Genomic DNA, 21,125 nt, shown 5'->3' with positions numbered 1-21,125 from the left:
CGCAGCGCCAGGCGACTGCTCAACATTAATGTAGGGCTTTTGGGCTCATGTGGATTTGCATGCTACACCCTGCGGTACCGCTGTGTACATACAGTATGAACATGTTGTGATATTTAGAAATATAAAAAATGGCAATAATATTTGCCATTTTAGTTTTTCAAAGAAATGTTTATTTGTTAAAAGAAAACTCATGGCAACAGCTGGGTTTGAACACACAACCTCAGGATTATAAATCAGTCACTTTATACACCACCAAGGCAAGTCATGTGACAACCTCTGAAACAGCCATACACATATCAATGGAAAGTCTTATACTACTGTAGGTGCAACAGTACATGGATATAGTTATACGGTTATTAATTAACTTAGATACGTGAATCCATATTATATTTTCTATTAATCAAATTCTAAAAGTATGCTTTTGTTTAATCCGATAACAAGCGTGTTCGCAGAAAAGGTTAAAATGATCCCTTTTCACAAAGTATATAAACATACAGAAATATGGTCAGAAGGAGCACGTAAAAACGTTTTGAAATAACCACATGTAAGACTTTGATGCTTAAAATATTTAGGGAGAAATAGAACACTAATCTGTATTTTTTTTCTTTAAACTACCAAGACCAGCCATATACAGTACAGTTTACATACAGTAATATGTTTATGTTCCTAAATATCTTTTATGAGCATGTGAAAGGCATGGTGAATCGGAGACTCTCAAGAATTACTTTGTATGATTGGAAACGAATGCGTGATTGGAACAACGAAATGCTGTTGTGTTACTTTTTGTCAATGAAAAAATAAAGTATTTTCATTTACAAAGACGGTCAATGAAAAAATAAAGTCTTTTTGGTTACAAAGAACGTGGAACAGGGTAATTCTTTGAGTTTACAGCTTGTCCAAGGTCATTCATTATTAATACTATTAGTAATATCTTCGGTAAAGACTGATGCATAAAATATTTCTGCATAATTTAAATATTTATGATAAAGGTAGTAGGTTGTGTACTTTTGTCCAACTGAGCAATCTTGCTTTCACAAAATATACCAACATTTTAATGTATAATGATTAAAATACTGTAATACACAGTTTAAATGTAAAAGTCTAAAGACTATACAATTTAAATTCTTAATTGAATAAAGATTGTCCCTCAGCAGTGATCGGGATTTGAAACCGAGTGTTTTCTGGTGACAGATCAAATGCTGTACATGAGAGGTTAAACTTTATTAGCTCCACCTGGCGGTTTTATAAGGTGATTCTGGATACTATTAACATAATCTAATTTGCATACGGTGCAGCGCGGTATGACATGAAATGATGTGTTATGATGCATTATGATGCGACATGCCCCACCGCGTTGTACTGCAGCATACCCCGCTTGTTTTGAATGGCTGCATCTGTATCAGGATTATTCCTGAGATGTCATGTACAACAGCAGGTGTCAGTTTAAAATTCACTCAACCCAGGTCAGGAGTAATGACCCCCAGGACAGAGTCAGATTTCTGCAGTCTGTATTCACTCTGTTATGTGATATACAGTATAGTTAAATGTGTACAGAAACCCAATTACACAATTTTCCTACAGAAGCCCTATCATAGGCTGCTAAATTCATATGATTTTTCACTCTGTTCTCTTTGAGAGAAAGAGTTGAATGGTGGAGTTGAGGCATAGGCTGTGATAACTTAACCAATTTGTCATGAATCAACACTATTTATTTAATGGTCTCCAATTCCTCTCTGTCAGACTAGCTCAAGGCTTTTTATCATGTTCTTTCTCTTGCTTCTTTTTTCCTCAATCAGGACTGTGTCCCCCCTATCGCCGTGCTGGGCTCTGGGGGGGGGGGGTCTGCGTGCCATGGTGGCTCTCATGGGGACTTTAACTGAGCTGGGGGCTCAGAACCTGCTGGACACCATCATGTACCTGTGTGGAGTGTCAGGATCCACCTGGTGAGTCTGAGACACTGGGCTCTGAGGTCCAGGTTTGTGCCAGGTGCATCTGTGGAATCAATATGATTCAGGTTCAGATAAAGAAGCAGAACTTGTGCTCTAATTCTGTAAGACATAAGGATTGAGCTCTGACTTTTCTCCTGGTCTCTGTTCTTGTTTTTTGTATGAATGCAGGTGTATGACATCTTTGTACCACAACCAGACCTGGTCCTCTGACGTAGAGAAGGCAGAGACAGAGATGGTGCAAAGACTCACAACTGGTTCATTTAACCTTCAAAAAGCTTTGGCCAGGATTATTGAGGCAGAAAAGGATGAGAACTTTTTCTTCACAGATGTCTTTGCGACCACAGTTGTGCACGGCATAGTGAAGCAGGTCAGCAGTCCTTCCTGTCTGTCACTCTTCCTAGTTATCTGTCCGCCAACCCATCTGGGTAAAGTTTGCAATTGAATGCGGTAAATTGCTGCATTTACATGAAAGGTATAATTACTTTCTCACAATATTAATTTGCTCTCAAGTGACGTTATTTTTTTTACTTCAATTTGTTTATGCTGTACTATTGATGTGTACAATAAAACACATGAGCAATAGACACAAAAATAAAGGAACTTTAATATTAAAGTTTTTTTCCTGATTTGATGCAATGCCATTTACTGTTCAGGAATGATTCCAATCTATTTCTAAAGGGAAGAGATAAGTTCTGAATATAGATTTGAAAAAACTGAAGATCCATTAAAGATCTCAGGGACCCTCCAGCCCTGGGCAATATCACTATAATATACTTTTTTCCAGGTGGATGAAGCGTTTCTTTCTAAGAAAACCGATGATGAAATGAACAATCCTTACCCCATCTTCGCAGTTGTGGACAAGGAGCAGAGACAAAAGGATGAACACAATAAAGGTAAGATATATGACTGTATTAATGAATATATATATTAAAATATAAATCTTATCAAAATAAAAAAAACACATTCAGTATTTAATATAACATATATAAAACCTTACCAAAATTAAAGAATATCTCAGAAAGCATCAAGATCCAAACCTTTTATTATGTTTTATTAACCTTTTGTTATGTTTTAGTAAAATTTTCACATTTCTAACACCTGATCTTAACTGGAAAATTATAGACCAGCCAGTCTTTACCAGCTGCTACTGGTAAAGTTAAGGAAATGGTAATTAGAGTTTAACTATTAAACTATTAACAGTACAAAGTAATTTAATTTTGTTTTAATTTAAATTAAAGAGACTACCAAAATGTATTTAAAAATGAAGGTCTTATTTACTAACCTTACTATCATTCTCTGATAAGTTCAACCATGAAGATGAAGACCTTACTTTTTGAGTAATTTATATATTTTTTTCATTTTTGTGATCTGCTCCCTTGTCTACGTTTTCCCTCAAACCAGATTGTGTTCCTTACTAGTCTGAGGTCCAACCCAGTTCAAGATTCTTTAAAAAAATAACTTGCCCAGGAAACATTCATTCAATCTGGAAAAACTCTGAAACCATTCCCTTGTCTCATGTTACATAGTCTAAAAGATAAACATAGGTGTGGCTTCTTCTCCTAAAATCCTGAGGAGATTATTTACGTCATTTGTAACCAATCCCCAATTGCTTTTACAGTCTTCCAGGGGTTTCTGTGGCTTATAGATTCATAATCTTCAAAGGGGCCATGCATATTTCCATTTCCCATAATTTACATGTTTTTTCATGGCCCTCTGGGTGTCACTGTTCTTATAAAATCTATGTCTACTCATCTACCTGACAAACAAAAGTTAAGACGGTCAACGTATTACAAGAACACAGCAAGAATATTAATATTAGTATCAAGTTATTATTAATATCAATATTAATATCAAGTAACAATAATAATACCAATTTATATGAGACAAACAAGCATGCAACAGTGGCCTCAGTGCCTTTAGAATAGGTTTAGAGATAAGCTTTAGGGTTTTAGGGATGAAGGAGTTTTTCTAGTTCTGGTACTTTTTCTCTCTTCACTTTTCTTCTGCTCTTCCTCCTTTTCTCTGTGTCTCTTCCCCTCACAGGGGTGTGGTTTGAGATTACCCGCCATGAAGCAGGGTATTCTGGGTATGGAGCCTTCGTGGAAACACCATTCTTTGGGAGCCGTTTTTCAGGAGGGAATGTGGAGGAGCCCAAATATGAGATGGACATGCTGTACTTGCAAGGTCTTTTTTTCCTTTTTACACTGTTATTACAACCAAGAGGAGAATAACTCCAGTGGATGTCACAGGCTGGGATAAACCCAAAGAAAAGCTGTTAAAGCCAACATATGGGAATTTGTATATTTTAGTTTTTAAACTATTTTGGACTTCTGTTGGTGGCACTACCATAGTGTGTCAAGCACTTGTTCTGTTTGCTAAAAGACACCAACATACTTTGTACCTTTCCCTGACATGGTGTTCCTTCAACTTATTAATCACAGTCCTAAATAAATTGTGTAAATAAATACATTTCCTCTTTGGTAAGAAATTGTTAGCAGACTTATTAATACTGCCCTTCTGGATGATTTTGATTTCTGCATGATCTGTATAGTTAGGCTTCTAGTCCCAGCACTGGATTGGTGCTTCACCTCAGAGTCAGACAAAATGCATGAAGTGGATCTACCCTTGTATCGTGCTTTGGGGGTCTTTAGGATGAAAAGGGCCATATAACAGCGATCAATTATTATTTTTTGTTACAAACTGGAAACGTGTTGTTGTTGTTTGGTGTCATTTTAAGTTGTCAAGTAAGATGCAGATCTCCTCTGTTAGATTAAATACTTTTCTGCAGAGGAACAGATTTTGGTTTAATTTGGCCAGGAACGTGAAATATCAAATTCACCAAAACATTATGCAAATTAATTCAATTCTAAAAGGGAAAGGGAAATTGCCAGTACCATTTGCATATAATGTAACGTATTTCAACAATCAAAGGTTAATTCCACACTGAAAAAAAAAAAGAGAAACAGTGTTTCTGGTGCTGAGCCTTATTCTGGTGTCACACACATCTCCCCACTCAGACACTTACAATATATTGACCAATGAAGTCAGCAGCACTCCCAGAGTGTTCAGAGTGTTTACCCTGGGTAGCAAGTTAATAAAATTGTCTGCATGCTGAAATTAGGTGACTTCAAATAATTTCCATCACTGTTGTCTCTTTTCTGTTTCCTCAGGATTGTGTGGCAGTTGCTTCGCTGACTTACCTTATATTCTAGGTATTGTTTTAAATTATTACAGGGTATTGTTTTTGCAGCTCTATCTATGCTCTATCAATTTGCAGTCTCAATTTTCATTCATTTTACAGCTACTGGGTACATATGCTTTTCTCTTACACTTAGTCCTCTTACACATTCATTAATTGTTACATCTGCTGCTAGGCCCTTGTTTAAGAGTAAAATGAGGAACATCAGAGCAACATTGCCCAAGTTATTCTCTCCCATGTGGTACAGAAGTTATTGCTTAAATAGTAGGAGCCAAGGTATAAAACATTTAGCAATTCCAGATGTAGGTTGTATAAATAAAAAATAATGATAATTCCAAGCCCCTTAAAAAACATTCATATTGTAACATGTTAAGTTATGACTTTGATAAAGTATGTATCCTTATTTCAGTCCAAAACATTCAGCAACAGTAATTACATTTGCATATTTGATAGCAATTACTTCCTATGCATCTGGTACAGGATACCAGTCCATCACAGGACAAAACACACACATTGTTATGCTCTGACGAACGCATGTGCAAAATATTTAAGAGGTTCCTCTGTGGAGTACACAAAAAATGGACAAACTGCAGAGGAAGAAAGAATAATTACCAGAAGCCGGTATCCACAAGTCATAGTCAAGAGTCCGATGCGGGGGTTCTTATGCTAAAAGGAAGAGTGAGACAAAACGACAAATCAGAAACAGGAATCCAGAAATCGTAATAGAGAGTCCAATCCGAGAGAATCAAGTGCACAAAAAACAATAGCGAAACACGAATGCCGTAACCAGAAATTGAAGTCCAAAAGTCGTAGTAGAAAATCCCAGCCGAAACATCTAGTACCAAAAATCAGTAAACTAACGCAAAAGCCAAAACCAGAAGCCGTAAGCGTGAGTCAGAAACCAGAAAAAGTAATAAATACACAGGCAGCACGGAGAAGTTAAACCCAATACTGAGCAGTGAGTGAAGAGCGGGAATTTCCAGAAATAAGGCCGGAGTTGTGGTGCAAAACCGGTGAGGTGATTGATTAACTGTCAGAACAAGGGGGACCGCAGAAGAATTATGCCCCCCAAGGGGCGGCTACTGACGCCCTAGAGCAAGGGTGTCCAAACTACGGCCCGTGGGCCAATTGCGGCCCGTCACTGTTTCTGAAATGATATTAAGGAAAAAATGTAGTTCCTATTTTTAACACTAGGTGCTGCCATTACGTAAAATCACATCTCAAAACTGAATAGCTACAGATGCAGCCATTCAAAATGCGCGGGCGATACCGCATTATTTTGCGGTACGCTGTACGCAGTCTACCGCAAGCTACCGGTAAATACCGCGAGTTACCGTAAATTCTCCTATAATACGACAAGCAAAATAATAGTATCCGGAATTTCCCCAAGGTGGAGCTAATAAAGCTCAACCTCTCATGTTTGAGCTGTGGCCATCAAAGTCTTTAACGAAGATATTACTAATAGTATTAATAATGAATGACCTTGGACAAGCTGTAAGTGTAAACTCAAAGTATTGCCCTGGTCAACATTCTTTTTTTCATTGACCGTCTTTGTAAAAGTAACACCACAGCATTTCGCAATCACGCATTTGTTTCCAATCATGCAAAGTACAGTGATTCACCATGCCTTTCACATGCTCATAAAAGAGATTGATTTAGGAACATAAACATATTACCGTATGCAAACTGTACTGTATACAGTATGTATATGTATATTTAATGTCTTAACTGTGCCCGTTTAAGTATTGAATATTCATATCTAATTTTACCACTGAAGGGAAATCTTAGTAGCTGAGCATAAAAAGAATAGGAGCATACTGCAACGCGTGTGAAGGCCATAAACGATATTAATTTTGGAACATAAACATACAGTATATGGCTGGTCTCGGTACTTTAAAGAAAACATACACGAAACATGGTTTCATTATGACCAGAATCGGTCTTGAGATATTTTTAACTTGATTTACAGTATTTGAGAGGTATGTCTTAACACCGATACTACAGTGCTTAAGTACTGCTCACGTATATGTTTCTAGGTTTATATTATGCATTTCATACGGTCAAATTACTTTTGAGCAACTAATAAGAAGCGCGAAACGGTATGCGTTTTACTTTCGTTTTGTGCTGGGACCCGTGGATTGATTAGAGATATCAAGTACATACAAGTCATTTTTTAAATGTTGTAGTTCGTCTTGAAAAAATGTTACGAGTACATCATCTATCAACAATTACACAGGTTCTGTTTCCATATTGCGGATTTTGGTTACGTAATATTATTTTCTAGATTTCACGTTGTGAATATATGATTTGGGCAAACAGAGCCGCAAAGAAGTACATTATGGGTTGTTGTTTTTTTTTTTGCAGTTTTATCTAGAACAAGCGATGCTTAAACCTTTGTCTGATTCTTGTGAAACTATCCACACGACAGTTACAGTACCTAGGAGTTGACTTCAGTGATGTCACTGATGGGATGTTTCTAAAAATCCATCCTCTGTAAAACGTCTTCTCTAGTTGTCCTGCATATGTATTCGCTAATGAAGCTGTGTGTTCTGAGCCTGGATCTCTACATTTCTGTATGAACCAGCTTAGAGGGCTAAAGACAGCTTGTGTTTAAATTGAGTGTAAGGCAATTTATGCTTCTAAAGTCATGGTCAGCATTTATTATTGTACTGTGCTGTAAACTTGTTCTGTGCCAAGTCACATTATTTTATAGCGTTTTTATAGCGTTATCAAATCTGGTGGCGCTGTGTTAGTTTCCTGACTCCCATGTCACATGGTCTGTGATTGAAACCTGTAATACCGGTTTAATTCGTCACAGCCAGCACTCCCGTTGTAAAGTAGAAGCAGGCGAGATTTCCAGCGAAAAACACCTCCCCCTTCTTCAGGTGTGAGGGTCTTCTGCTCAGAATGAAACGCTAAAATGTAATGTAGGCTCTGAATGGGTTCAATTATGATTTGGGCTTGATTAAGGTCGCTGCCTTTCATCTAAAACCCTACTTGAATCCTTCTAAACTAAAAATCAGTGTTAGTGAGTTCTAAATAAAGAGGTATCCAGGTAACAGTGAAACGGGCGGACAGTCTGGGGAGATCGCCCGTTTTCCATGTAAATAGTTCCCTGGTTCCGCACCCCTTGGTGTTTCTCTCGCTCTCTCTCGGGTCACCTGATCATTAGCTCGAAAGATTTGAGTGCTTTGTGTATATTCTAATGGTAGTGAGGGCAGGGTGTGTGGGAACAGGTTTGGTTGAAATTGCATTGGAGATCTATGTTCTTCACACCTGAAACATTTTCTCTGAAAGCATTTTCTTCGCAGTTTAACCGATCTTGTTCCAGCATGTTACAGTTTACTATTATTAACCATATTAATTTTAAGTGCTTAATGTAAAATCTTGTAAAAATATATTTTCATTGTTCAAATATACATTAAGTCTGACTATCATATAATAAGTTAAATACAAAACTAAAGAAAAAATAGGGTTAAATATAATTCTAAATATTTTGCTAACAATGTTAACTGTTTATGAATAATAAAATGTATTAACTAAGGAGTAGGATGGCACAGTTGTTAGTATGTTTTTTGTTTTGTTTCTTTTTCATAAATACAACAGTAGTACCTGATGTCTCAGTGGCTTTCAAAATTAAATTATGCATGCAAACCTGTGAACTAGAAAGATAACAAAGATATCCATCCATTATATTCCATAATATCCATGAAATATATGGCGCTAAAATATGTGTGACGCAGTGGTGGCCTGACACGGTGAGGTGCCCTGGCAGCTGTATGATGCAGTGGTGGCCTGGCACGGTGAGGTGCGCTTGCAGCTATGTGACGCAGTGGTGGCCTGGCACGGTGAGGTGCGCTGGCAGCTGTGTGATGCAGTGGTGGTCGGGTATGTAGAGGTGCACTGGCAGCTGTGTGTTGTGACGCAGTGGTGGCCTGGCACGGTGAGGTGCGCTGGCAGCTGTGTGATGCAGTGGTGGCCTGGCACGGTGAGGTGCGCTGGCAGCTGGGTGATGCAGTGGTGGCCTGGCACGGTGAGGTGCGCTGGCAGCTGTGTGGTGTGACGCAGTGGTGGAAATGTTCACCATGTTTCACAATGCTGAAAATGTTTGTACCAGACTTTTTTGAGGCCTGTTTAATTGTGTCTGAAGTCTGATGTTGTAAATTTTATTGTTAAAAAGATCCATGAAAATGTCACTACTAAAGTTAGCTGGTACTGTTGGTATTGTAAGTGGCAAGTAGAGCTCATATTTTAGATTTTGTGTAGTTGCTAGCGTTGAACTGTGTGTTGGATGCACATGAATATATTCATTATATGCCAGCGCACCTCACCGTGCCAGGCCACCACTGCGTCACACCACACAGCTGCCAGCGCACCTCACCGTACCAGGCCACCACTGCGTCACACCACACAGCTGCCAGCGCACTTCACCGTGCCAGGCCACCACTGCGTCACACCACACAGCTGCCAGCGAACCTCACCGTACCAGGCCACCACTGCGTCACACCACACAGCTGCCAGCGCACTTCACCGTACCAGGCCACCACTGCGTCACACCACACAGCTGCCAGCGCACCTCACGGTGCCAGGCCACCACTGCATCACCCACCTGCCAGCGCACCTCACCGTGCCCGGCCACCACTGCATCACACAGCTGCCAGTGCACTTCACCGTGCCAGGCCACCACTGCGTCACACCACACAGCTGCCAGCGCACTTCACCGTGCCAGGCCACCACTGCGTCACACCACACAGCTGCCAGCGCACCTCACGGTGCCAGGCCACCACTGCATCACCCACCTGCCAGCGCACCTCACCGTGCCCGGCCACCACTGCATCACACAGCTGCCAGCGCACTTCACCGTGCCAGGCCACAACTGCGCCACACCACACAGCTGTCAGCGCACCTCACCATGCCAGGCCACCACTGCATCACACAGCTGCCAGCGCACCTCTACATACCCGACCACCACTGCATCACCCACCTGCCAGCGCACCTCACCGTGCCCGACCACCACTGCATCACACAGCTGCCAGCGCACTTCACCGTGCCAGGCCACCACTGCGTCACACCACACAGCTGCCAGCGCACTTCACCGTGCCAGGCCACCACTGCGTCACACCACACAGCTGCCAGCGCACCTCACGGTGCCAGGCCACCACTGCGTCACCCACCTGCCAGCGCACCTCACCGTGCCCGGCCACCACTGCATCACACAGCTGCCAGCGCACTTCACCGTGCCAGGCCACAACTGCGCCACACCACACAGCTGTCAGCGCACCTCACCATGCCAGGCCACCACTGCATCACACAGCTGCCAGCGCACCTCACCGTGCCAGGCCACCACTGCGTCACAACACACAGCTGCCAGTGCACCTCTACATACCCGACCACCACTGCATCACACAGCTGCCAGCGCACCTCACCGTGCCAGGCCACCACTGCATCACATAGCTGCAAGCGCACCTCACCGTGCCAGGCCACCACTGCATCATACAGCTGCCAGGGCACCTCACCGTGTCAGGCCACCACTGCGTAACACCACATAGCTGCCAGCGCACCTCACCATGCCAGGCCATCACTGAGTCAGAGATTAAATAAAACCTCACTCGCACCAAACAAATTTATATTTCTAAATATCACAACATGATCGAATTTAAGTCATTTTAATAACAATGAATAGTCACCTATGCGTTACAATATAAACATTTATATTGATTTAAATCGCGTTTAAATCACCTTTATTTAAAACCCATAAATAAAGCTGATACTGTTTAGACTTTTAATTATTTAAAACTGTATTAAAGCAGCACGATACACAATGCAACGTAAATTGCTATCTTTGTCTTCTGTGTAATAATGTTCACCTCTCTGTCCAGCAAATTTACAATAGTAATAATAATGAACTTTATTGTATATGGCGCCTTTAAAGGTGGCTCCTCAAAGCGCTTTACAGGTTAAAAACAATACTGTTAGGCTGGGAAAACGATTTTTTTTTAAGAAATACAAAATGAGATATAATGATATGTTCCGGCTTAGACATTAACGAAGAGCATAACGCGTGTACTGTATACACTCCAAGTACAACCCCCCTCTCTGCAGGAGTGCTGGCTGTGACGAATTGAACCGGTTTCACGGGTATTTTCAAAGTAGGAGGCGAGATTTCCAGCGAAAGACACCTCCCCCCCCCCCTCAAAAACCCAGTAAGTACAGTACTTACTAGTTAAAGGCTAGGCTCCTCAATGAAATCGCTTTAACATGCTAATGCGTTGGTGTAACAGTCCGGGCGTGGCAAGCTTCTAATTTCAACCCGACTACGGCGAAAGGAACCCTTCTTTCATTAGAAGACAATGAACATATTTTAGCCCTGAATGAATTAATAGCAAACATGGTTTACATAAAAGACATTTTTCCAAGAAAGTTTAGCCTTTGTCACTAATGAAACCACTAAATGAAGACATAAATATAAAAATCTTAAGATTTTTAAAATACATGACTTTGCTAAAATTTTTTTGAAAATAAAAACAATTACAACCGCCAGGGGAGGGAGAGAACAGGGGAGGGATGTTGGTTTTGCATAGGGGGCGGGGCTATGGAAATTAGGTCTGTTTGGGAATGTGTAGTTACATGTTCTGGCTGTTTGTGAATTATCGTTGTTGAGTATGGAGTGTTGAGGTATTGATTTTGTGTAATGCTTTATGTTGAAAATTGAGGTGGATTTTGTTTATGATAAATAGGATAAACTGGGATGTGAGGAAGGTTTGGTTTTGCATAAGGGGCGGGATTATGATAATCGGAGGACTTTGCGAGAGTAAAATGGTTTGATATATTTGATTTTGTATTGTGGTTGTTATCTATGTTTTTGGTTGGTATTATGTTTATATGGTTGTTTTTGTTGGTTGGTTGTTATTATGGTTATTAATAATACGATCTATAGTTGAAATCTGAGCCTAAATAAAAAGAAAAAGCAAGTGATTAGGTTTATGAGCAATCTAATTACTTATTCGTTTAAAACGCTATATAAAATAAAGTTTATTATTAATTTGCTGGACAGAGCGGTGAACATTATTATGCATAAGACAAAGATAACGATCCTGATCAGTTTAGAAATCTGTGTACGCTGTAAGGTTTTTACTTCTTAAACTTTTAAAATACACGTTTTGAATGGAAAGAAATCCTCTTCCTGGTACAGTATGTATAGCAAACCAGCACGTCTTTTTTCTCCAATCAGAGGGGTGTCAGATGGTGTCAGCCAATCACCATTCTGAAGCCCTACCATAATCTCTGGTATGGGGAGACCCCAGAATTCTGTCCCATAGTTTAGACAGATGATAGATACTTTTATTGATCCCGTGAGGGAAATAAAGTAAATCATTTTCATTTTAGGAAATTATTAAACGCTCGGTTAAAAGCAAAGGAGATTGTCTGTTATAGTGGACATAAAAACAAGAGTTCGCTGGCATTATATCCTGGAAGACACAGACCGGCGCCAGACCGGTAAAATGCCTGATGAACTAGGGATTGGACAGTTTCCAAGTGCTTGTACAATCGATGGAAATGTTCAAATAAATGTGCAAAAGAAATAAACAAAATAATCATTTATTTCTTTATCATATTGGGTAGCTAATGTCCTCTCTTTGCTAGTTAGTGGCTGTGTTTCTGCATTGGGTAGCAACGGGTGACTGTTCTCAGGCGGAAGATGTAAACAGCTTAATGTTCGTGTTAAATAATTTTTTTAAATTAAAATTCATTCTATACAGCAATCGCATATTTGGGTACCGTTTCATAAAACTTTCATGCTTAAAATGTTTAGGGAGAAATGGAAGACTGGTGTGTATTTTTTCTTTAAACTACCAAGACCAGCCATACACAGTACAGTTTACATACATACAGTAATGTTTATGTTCCTAAATTAATATCGTTTATGACCTTCAGATGCGTTATGCTCCTCTTCTTTTTATGCTCAGCTACTAAAATTTCCCTTTAGTGGTAAAATCCATATAAATATTCAAAACTAAGCGGATTAAAATGTGCACAGTAAAGACATTAAATGATTAAATCTTTGCACTACCAACCAATGCACCACGAGTGCCCCTGTCGGTCATTTTGGCCAGCCAATCACTTACCGCGGTGCCCTCCGGTGCCCTGCGGTGGCTTGTGGGTAGGTTACTGTACCGCGGGTTTTTACCGCGCATTTTGAATGGCTGCATCTGTACCACCTCTCCTCCTCTTTACCCTCTTCGAAACTTGAATTCTGTACATTAACATTAGCAAGCTTTTCAAAATGGCGGAACCAAGGAAACGCAAAATTGATGGCGAATTTGAACACAGGGTTTGCGCAAACATAACCCATCATATCCTTCTTTACCAGAAATAATGGGAAACAATTTCAAGGGTTCCGGGGTGTCCAGCAAAGCGGGAGTCGTGACCCCAATTGAGGACTGCTGATTTGACAATTGACAATTGAGGACCGGTTTGACAATGAGGAGTTTGTCAGAGGGACATTGTGGAGGAATTGGGTGGCAGACAGAGCACATCTTACCTCTTCTTCGATGTACCATCTAATAGCAGCTATAAACCTATCCGGGGGGATGATGAGTTCAGGGTCATAAAGCTGGCCTTGACGTTCTTTGAGCCAGGGTTATATGTATTAAAGTAACAAAAACGGGAGAAAAATAATGAACATCTGGCTTGACGGGGATTCAGTCATTATGCAGATTGTAAATATTCCCAGCAGGCGATAGTCTCCTGGATAAATAAGCACAGGGATGAAGAATTGCTTTTGGACTGTGGCGCTGAGAAAGAACTGCCCCCACTCCATAGACTGATGCATCTACCTCCAAAATAAAGGGTAGAGAGGGATCTGGGTGCCGTAGTAGAGGAGCTGTTGTAAAAAGATATTTAAGGCTGGTAAATGCAGTTTCTGCCTGAGGGGTCCATTTGCCTTGTTTCGGACCCTTGAGGGTAAGCGCAGTTATGGGAGCAACAACCAAACTGAAATCCCTAATAAATTCACAAAACCCAGAAAACGCTGGTTTTGTTTCAGGTTTTTTGGTGATGGCCAGTCTTTGATGGCAGCTATTTTGCTTGGATCCATTTCTATTCCTTGAGACGAAAGAACATACCCTAAGACGTGGACTATGGATACATGAAAAATAAGTTTCTCCACTTTAGCATATAATTTGCTCTTGATAAGATAGGAAAGTACCTCTCGGACGTGAACAATGTGATCTTGAAAGTGGTTGGTAAAAATTAAAATGTCGTCCAAATAGATTAAGACAAATCCTTGTAGGATATCCCGGAAAACTTCATTCATAAAATTCTGAAAAACAGCAGGGGCGTTAACCAAGACAAAAGGCATAACTAGGTATTCATGGGTTGTAATGAAGGTGGTTTTCTATTCGTCACCCTTGCTGATACGAATGAGATTGTATGCACCACGTAAATCAAATTTAGTGAAAAATTCAAAATTACAACAGAATCTTGCTGAACTAAGGCAGTAGCCCACTCTAATGCCCGACCGGTAAGTCATGGAACGATAAAGATGACCCTCTTAAGGGGACCGCAGAGGAATTATGTGGAGCTGTAACACACGTTTACACAGTGGCTAATTTTTTCCTGAAACCAATTAATCTACCACTACGTGAACATGAGCGGAACCTACAAACTCCATGCAGAGAGCTTCTTTAATTGTCCCTGCAATGCTAACAGCTCTACAATGCTAACCACTGCACCAAAGTGCTACCCTCTTTTCAATATTAAATTACAAAACCTTTATATTGCAGGATGGATTTTAAACTATTTCATCAAGGACAAAATAAATGAGGCTACATTATGTGTGCTGGATGGAATTATTCCGGGTGAGTTGTTGAACTGGAAAGTATAGACCAAGGTCATGGTCTTGTTTAACTAAATTACTGCATTGTATAAGCTTGTTATTGTTTAAACTATCTGTGAATGATGATAATATTTATTCCAATACGTTCAAAGATCTCCAGTTTGAAGAACATTTCTCCAACTTCTTTAGCTTTGTGACACTGGCTCACTCCACAGCTACAGATGTCTTAAGCAGTGCGATTATCACTGTTGGAGTGCCAGTCAGCTGGGAAGGTAGCATTATTAATTGATGTGCTTTAAATTTGTTCCACTAAGCTTTCAGTTAAATGTCTCATGGTTTCTCCAGCATATGTATAGGTTGTTGTCTTTTTTACAGAATATTCAGTCAGCTATTTCTTTGTGCATGTCAAGGTTTAGTAAAATGCAATTTGTGATTCATGGCATCTGATTTATGTAATGAAATCAATGGATTTGTGACTGGTCCACCATTGTTTATTGTATGGCTTCTTAAAAAATCTCAGTGTGGATCAAATATTCTTATAGGTTCCTGTCCCTTATAAATGGTAGTATTGGTGGGGTTTTAAAAATCTGCATTGTGGATGGATCGTGGTGTAGACTTTTAAATTCCCTTTTGCACATTCTGTTTTTTTTCTCTCAGTAAGGTAATCATTGAGTAAGTGTATTGCTGTTCAAAGCATTTTCTCTCTTTTTGGCTCATACTTCAGATTTAGGTTTATTGATTTTTTTACTTTGGAAAACCATCCAACCATCCATTTTGTAACCACTTTCCCCAGGGCGGGGTTGTGGGAGAGCCAGAGGTGGAACATTTTTAACAGTTGGAAGGCAGGATACACCCAGGATGGAGCACCAGTCCATAGCAGGGCACACTCAGACAGAAACACACACACTTACACCAGGACCAGTTTGATTAACCTGCCAGTACAGACAGAAGGAGGAATCCACAGCACCTGCTGGAGACCCACACAACTTTGGGGTGTGCTATATGTAGATAGCACCACAGGATTTGAGCCCAGGGCCCCAGCATTACCAGGCAGAAATGCTAACCACTGTGCCACTCCTTTTTGATATTAAATTACAAAACCTTTATATTGCAGCATTGATATCAGCATTTAATGAGACTCTGAAAGAGGAAGCAAAAACGTTTGTGAAGAATAAGACCATTCAGGGTGAGTTGTTGTACCTAGAAAGTCCTGAACAATTAGTCTTTAATATTTAGTCTATAAGTTATAGAAATAATTACAGCCAAACTAGATGAGTAATTAAAAAAACAGTCAGCCACCATGGAAATTATAAAGGGAAGGTCACGCTTAACTTAATTTAAAATCGGAAATTACTCATACTCCATATTTAGCTTTATTTTTACTTTGGGAAACCAAAGTTTTCAGAAAGCCACACGTTTGCTCACTTTCATTCAGAAAATCTTGATTGTTGCTGCAGATTGTCTCTGTAGGCCTTTGGGTGTGAGGAATTGTAAGAATAAATGTCAGTAGGTTTTTATAGGATAGCAGTGTTAACAATAGAATGTAAAAGGATGGTAATGTCCAAGAATAATATACTCTTGTAAAAGTCTTCAGACCCTATCACAGTTATTGCTTTAAAGCCTACAGTCATGAAACTTTGAAGTAACAATTAACATTTATGTACACAGTTTACTCCAAAAATTCAAAGTAAAAGTTTATAATGTAAATGAAAACAGAAAATAACATTTGCATTATTAGAATTCTAACCCTTTACTGTGCCAAACCTAAATTAAAATAGGTGTACAAAATCACATTAACGAGCAACACAATTAGTTGATTGGCCTCTGTGTGCTATAATGCTTGTCATAATAAATACAACTGTCTCTCCAAGGTACTGATCAGGTAGTGCATTCTTACAAAACACTAAACCATGTGAAGATGAGATGATCAATAAGAAAAGGAAGGGACCCAAACTGAACAGCCCAGCAATGGTTAGGGAGGCCAATGTGAGGCCAATAGAGACTTTGAAAGAGTTACAATGTCCGGTGGCTGAGATCAGAACAAAATCACAGAAATAGGTGTATGTATTCTGAAATAATAGTACTACCAGTAATTCTGAAGCACTACTGCTCCACACAGACAGAAGCTATTCAACCTACTGTGTGACTTGTCAAATGCCATCTGATGCCATCATCGGATTTGAGTTTTGGATTTTACTTTGCAGTTTTTGCTATCTATTTAACTCTTCAGATATACAAAACATTTCAATTGAAGCGTTTGTTTAAATTTGTTTAAATTAAAAACATTTATTTTAAAAATGTGTATGTGCAAATGTGCAAAATGAGACATTGTTGGAACGGGGTACCTTTACTAAACACTGTATGTTAAAAGTATAGATAATCAATTAATCTAAGAAACACTAAGAAAATAAGAGAGAAAACTGTTTATTGTACACAGAGGTTTTCTCTTCACTATGAGGTAAATCTTCAAACATTTATGGGAAGCGCATTCAAGGCAGTCAAATACAGGCAAAAGCCCTGCATAAGTCCAACAGCATTGAGAGCTCAATTATATCTGTAAGAACTGCTTTTCCTATTCATTTTGGTCATCTGGGCCCCTTCAATCTGAATTTGTTAGTATTGTAACTTGAATTAGAAGTTGCAGAGAAAGTCTGGTAACAGACTACGAATTGTTTTTCCACAAAGAACACAACACAACAATACATGAAGTGCAAAGAAACTTAAAGTAAACTATTTAATGGAGAAGACAAGTAGCAATTACCATAGAGCAATATTATAGCCATTATGTATCTTATTGTTCCTTTCTATCCCCTTAGATACGTTTGCCTCAATGGGAATTTCATCAGACTGTTTAAATAAACTCATCGATCTGCTTTTTGACTGGATATGGGGAACCAAGCACAACTTCCTGTACAAATACCCTGAATATGGTGAGATTATATGAGCAGCTAAAAAAAGAGAACAATGTAATAAAATACAGTATATTGAGGTACTAAAGCAACAAGTAATGGGTTATTTTAGCAGTGCAGGGGCTGTTGACGTTAATGTGATAAACAATGAACAAACACCCCTACATTCAGTATTAAAACATATTACAACAATGTTATCTGCATGTAAGCAGATCACATTAACATTTATCTTCCAACATGTCAGAGACCCAGATTGTTTAGTTAGTGTTCAGCCAGTGGAGATCAAAAATAAACATTCATAAATGCTGTGGAAAATCCTGAAGACAGCATTTTGTGATTGAAAATTAGAAAATGACATTGTTTCCTCAGAAAAAAAAGCAAGAGACAAGTGTTATGAACTAAATGATTATGAATGCAAGTAGTAAAGCATAATATTTTTGCTTTTGTCTCCTGTCCAGAGAACACACTTCCCGACTACCTGTTAAATAATGAGAAGATCTACTTGGAAGATGCTGGTTTTGCCATTAACTGTGGGTACCCGCTGGTCCTGAGGCCAGACAGGGGAGTGCAGCTCATTCTGTCATTCGACTTTGGCATTGCAGACCCATTCGAGGTAATTCAATTCAATTCAGAATACTTTATTCATCCCCAGGGGAGTCATTTATGCAACAAGTGCTGCAACATACAACATATGACAACAAAAAGCAACATTGCTAAGAAAAAAAAATATATATAGATAAAAACAGCAAAAAGACCATAGAAGTGATTGAAAGTAACAATGTGTAGTATTTAAGAAGGTATTAAGTACAGATAAAAAGGTATAGAAAAGTACAGTATTAAGCAGTACAAGGCACTGTAGTCTGTAGCACGACAGACCTTTAGGATAGACAGAGCTGTTCATCCTGTCTCTGTGCCTTTTCATCTCTTCTCTTACCTTAACTCTTGCCCCATCCCCTTCACAAACCCTTCTGCTCCACTACTCTCTCTACTCATATCCCAGACTGTCACTAAGGCGGCTAAATACTGCGAGAAGAACAACATTCCCTTCCCACCCATCCCACCAGTGAGTGAGGAGGAGAAGAATTGTCCCTCAAGCTGCTACATCTTCCCGGGTGAAAACACCCCCACTGTCATGCACTTCCCCCTCTTCAATAAGGATTCCTGTGAAAGTAAGTTAACCAGTCCTTAATCAAACCACTATCCTTGTCATTAGGTTTGACCTGAGCCCAGAGGCTAGGCGATGTGTCACCTGTCAGCTGAAACATCTGTCTTCTAATGCAGGGAGAGCAACAGAAGTAATGTGATCATGGAAACAAACCAGTCAACGAACCATCCATTTTCAGTCACAGCTTTATCCTTCAACTCTCACAGTGAGCTGGAGCCTAATCTGGCAGTTTACACCCCATACAAATACCAGTCCAATACTATGTGTACAGGAAAAATTCACATGTGCCAGTTAACCTGTATAGGCTTTGGTAGCTGGCAGCTGACGTTTGTATACAGTGTTAAAATCATTAGTGAAAAAACAACAAGCAAAGCTCTACAGTGGTCAATTTGTGATCAGACCATCTTTGCGTCAGAGACACGTGCCAGGAAAATCTTAAATTGTCTTGAAAAGACACTCTTAATTTACTATATATGAGGCTCATGATTATGATGATATGAGATGATTACTTTTTCATTCTTGTAATATTATTTGTACATGCTTGTTTCTCCAGTCTAACACAGAAGCCAGTGTTTTTTCAGATCGGAAATTAAATTAAAACGCAGAAGCATATCTCCCCTACTTTAGCTTCCCCACAATATGTTACGGTGAATTTAGAATAAAACTGAAAATACTTCTGCTCACCTTTAAGCTCTTGAATTCTTTGACTCCAGACTGCATCAATTTACTGAGATCTCTATACAGTATACCTACACCCTGTACTATACACTACTGTGGACTCCAGCCTCTTTCCCATAATGAGGCTCATCCCCTGGCAGACCTCACTTTGTGTTCTGTTTCTCTAGCCCATATTCTAAGTTACAGATCGGTCCAAATTTGTACCTGGCCTTAAAACGTACTTTTTATGCTAGTTTCAAATCCTGTTTAATTTATTAAATGTTAATTAAATGTTATTTTTTGGTGTTTTGCTATATTTAAAAAATATTTAAATATTTTGAATAATTAAAATAATTATTGAAAATAATGATTAATTTACTTAATCTACAAGTTAGGCAAACTATAATAATTAGGTTAAGCAATTAGTTAACCTATTGACTTATGAGTATGTCTTTGAAACGTGGGAGAAAACTGGAGCACCCTGAGGAAACCCACCCAGTGGGCATTGATTCGTCGAATATACGTATATTCACGGCGAAAATACGGCTATACGTATATATACGTCGCCTCGACGTATAATCAACGTCGAATTGCAACCGTAAAATCGACGACATTAATAAACGCATATATAACGTCGAAAACACATCTAACACAGTGCCTGAGGCTTTTTACTGTATGTATCGTGTGTGCCGCAACTAGGAGTATACGGCACTCTGCACAGTGTACGAAGTAAATTATTTTTGCAGTAATTAATTTACACGTGTATAATAAATATAGTAAATATAATAAATTAATTACTGCGAAAATAATTTACTTCGTACACTGTGCACATCAAACAGTCCGAGTGACTGTTAGTGTCATTTAGTGTTGTCTGACCATTGACAAAGTACAACTATTTTTTTAGGGCGCAAGTTAAGTTAAGTAAATCCTTTTGCCCAAAACTGAAGGGGCGACACTCCTCCCTCCCCCCGTGACGCCAGGCCTGTCCCTATCCTATTCCATAATGTCATTATACTGTATATAATACCATACAACAGTGACCGATCCTTACTAACTGTATGCGTTAAAATTGCACATCAGCACATAGCAGGGGGCACATAGCCGCGATGTATTATCAATGTTAAATTTCAACCATAATATCGACAACATTAATAAACGCATACGTTGAGAAAATATCTAACCCAGCATATTTTCCGGTTATATACCACAATGCATTGCTAGTATTCGTTGGTCGCCATTTTGGCCACGTTTTTCAATCGTAGAAGAAGTCCGCGAATATCTCAGCAATCCTCTTTTGACGAGTAAGTATAAATAATAATAATAATACTATCTGAATACATACAGATCTTACTTAATATTATTTTGATTAAAATAGTATGTTAATAAGCAAAAAATGGCACATAAAAAT

At 39.2% G+C, this 21,125-nt stretch overlaps 1 protein-coding gene across 1 annotated transcript; it reads left to right on the top strand.

Annotated features, from left to right (window-relative positions):
* The first annotated feature begins 1,808 nt into the window (after positions 1-1,808).
* Positions 1,809-19,084, top strand: LOC148815821 (cytosolic phospholipase A2 gamma-like). The gene is made up of 7 exons (XM_088904706.1): positions 1,809-1,943; positions 2,118-2,316; positions 2,734-2,842; positions 3,993-4,133; positions 5,120-5,184; positions 18,356-18,508; positions 18,896-19,084. Exons 1-7 carry the CDS (start codon positions 1,852-1,854, stop codon positions 19,082-19,084), a joined length of 948 nt encoding a protein of 315 aa, XP_088760832.1. The 5' UTR covers positions 1,809-1,851.
* The last annotated feature ends 2,041 nt before the right edge of the window (positions 19,085-21,125 follow it).

This window comes from Atractosteus spatula, chromosome 24, assembly GCF_055471065.1.
Source record: "Atractosteus spatula isolate fAtrSpa1 chromosome 24, fAtrSpa1.hap1, whole genome shotgun sequence".
Lineage (NCBI taxonomy): Eukaryota > Metazoa > Chordata > Actinopteri > Semionotiformes > Lepisosteidae > Atractosteus > Atractosteus spatula.
The sequence above is the reverse complement of the archived record's forward strand: the minus strand, read 5'-3'. Positions and strand labels throughout refer to the sequence as shown.

Excerpts from the sequence above, each read along its gene's own strand:
- LOC148815821 (XM_088904706.1), top strand. The coding sequence starts at position 1,852 with ATGGTGGCTCTCATGGGGACTTTAACTGAGCTGGGGGCTCAGAACCTG. Across the intron at positions 1,944-2,117 it reads GGAGTGTCAGGATCCACCTG|GTGTATGACATCTTTGTACC; the intron begins GTGAGTCTGAGA and ends GTATGAATGCAG. Across the intron at positions 2,317-2,733 it reads TGCACGGCATAGTGAAGCAG|GTGGATGAAGCGTTTCTTTC; the intron begins GTCAGCAGTCCT and ends ACTTTTTTCCAG.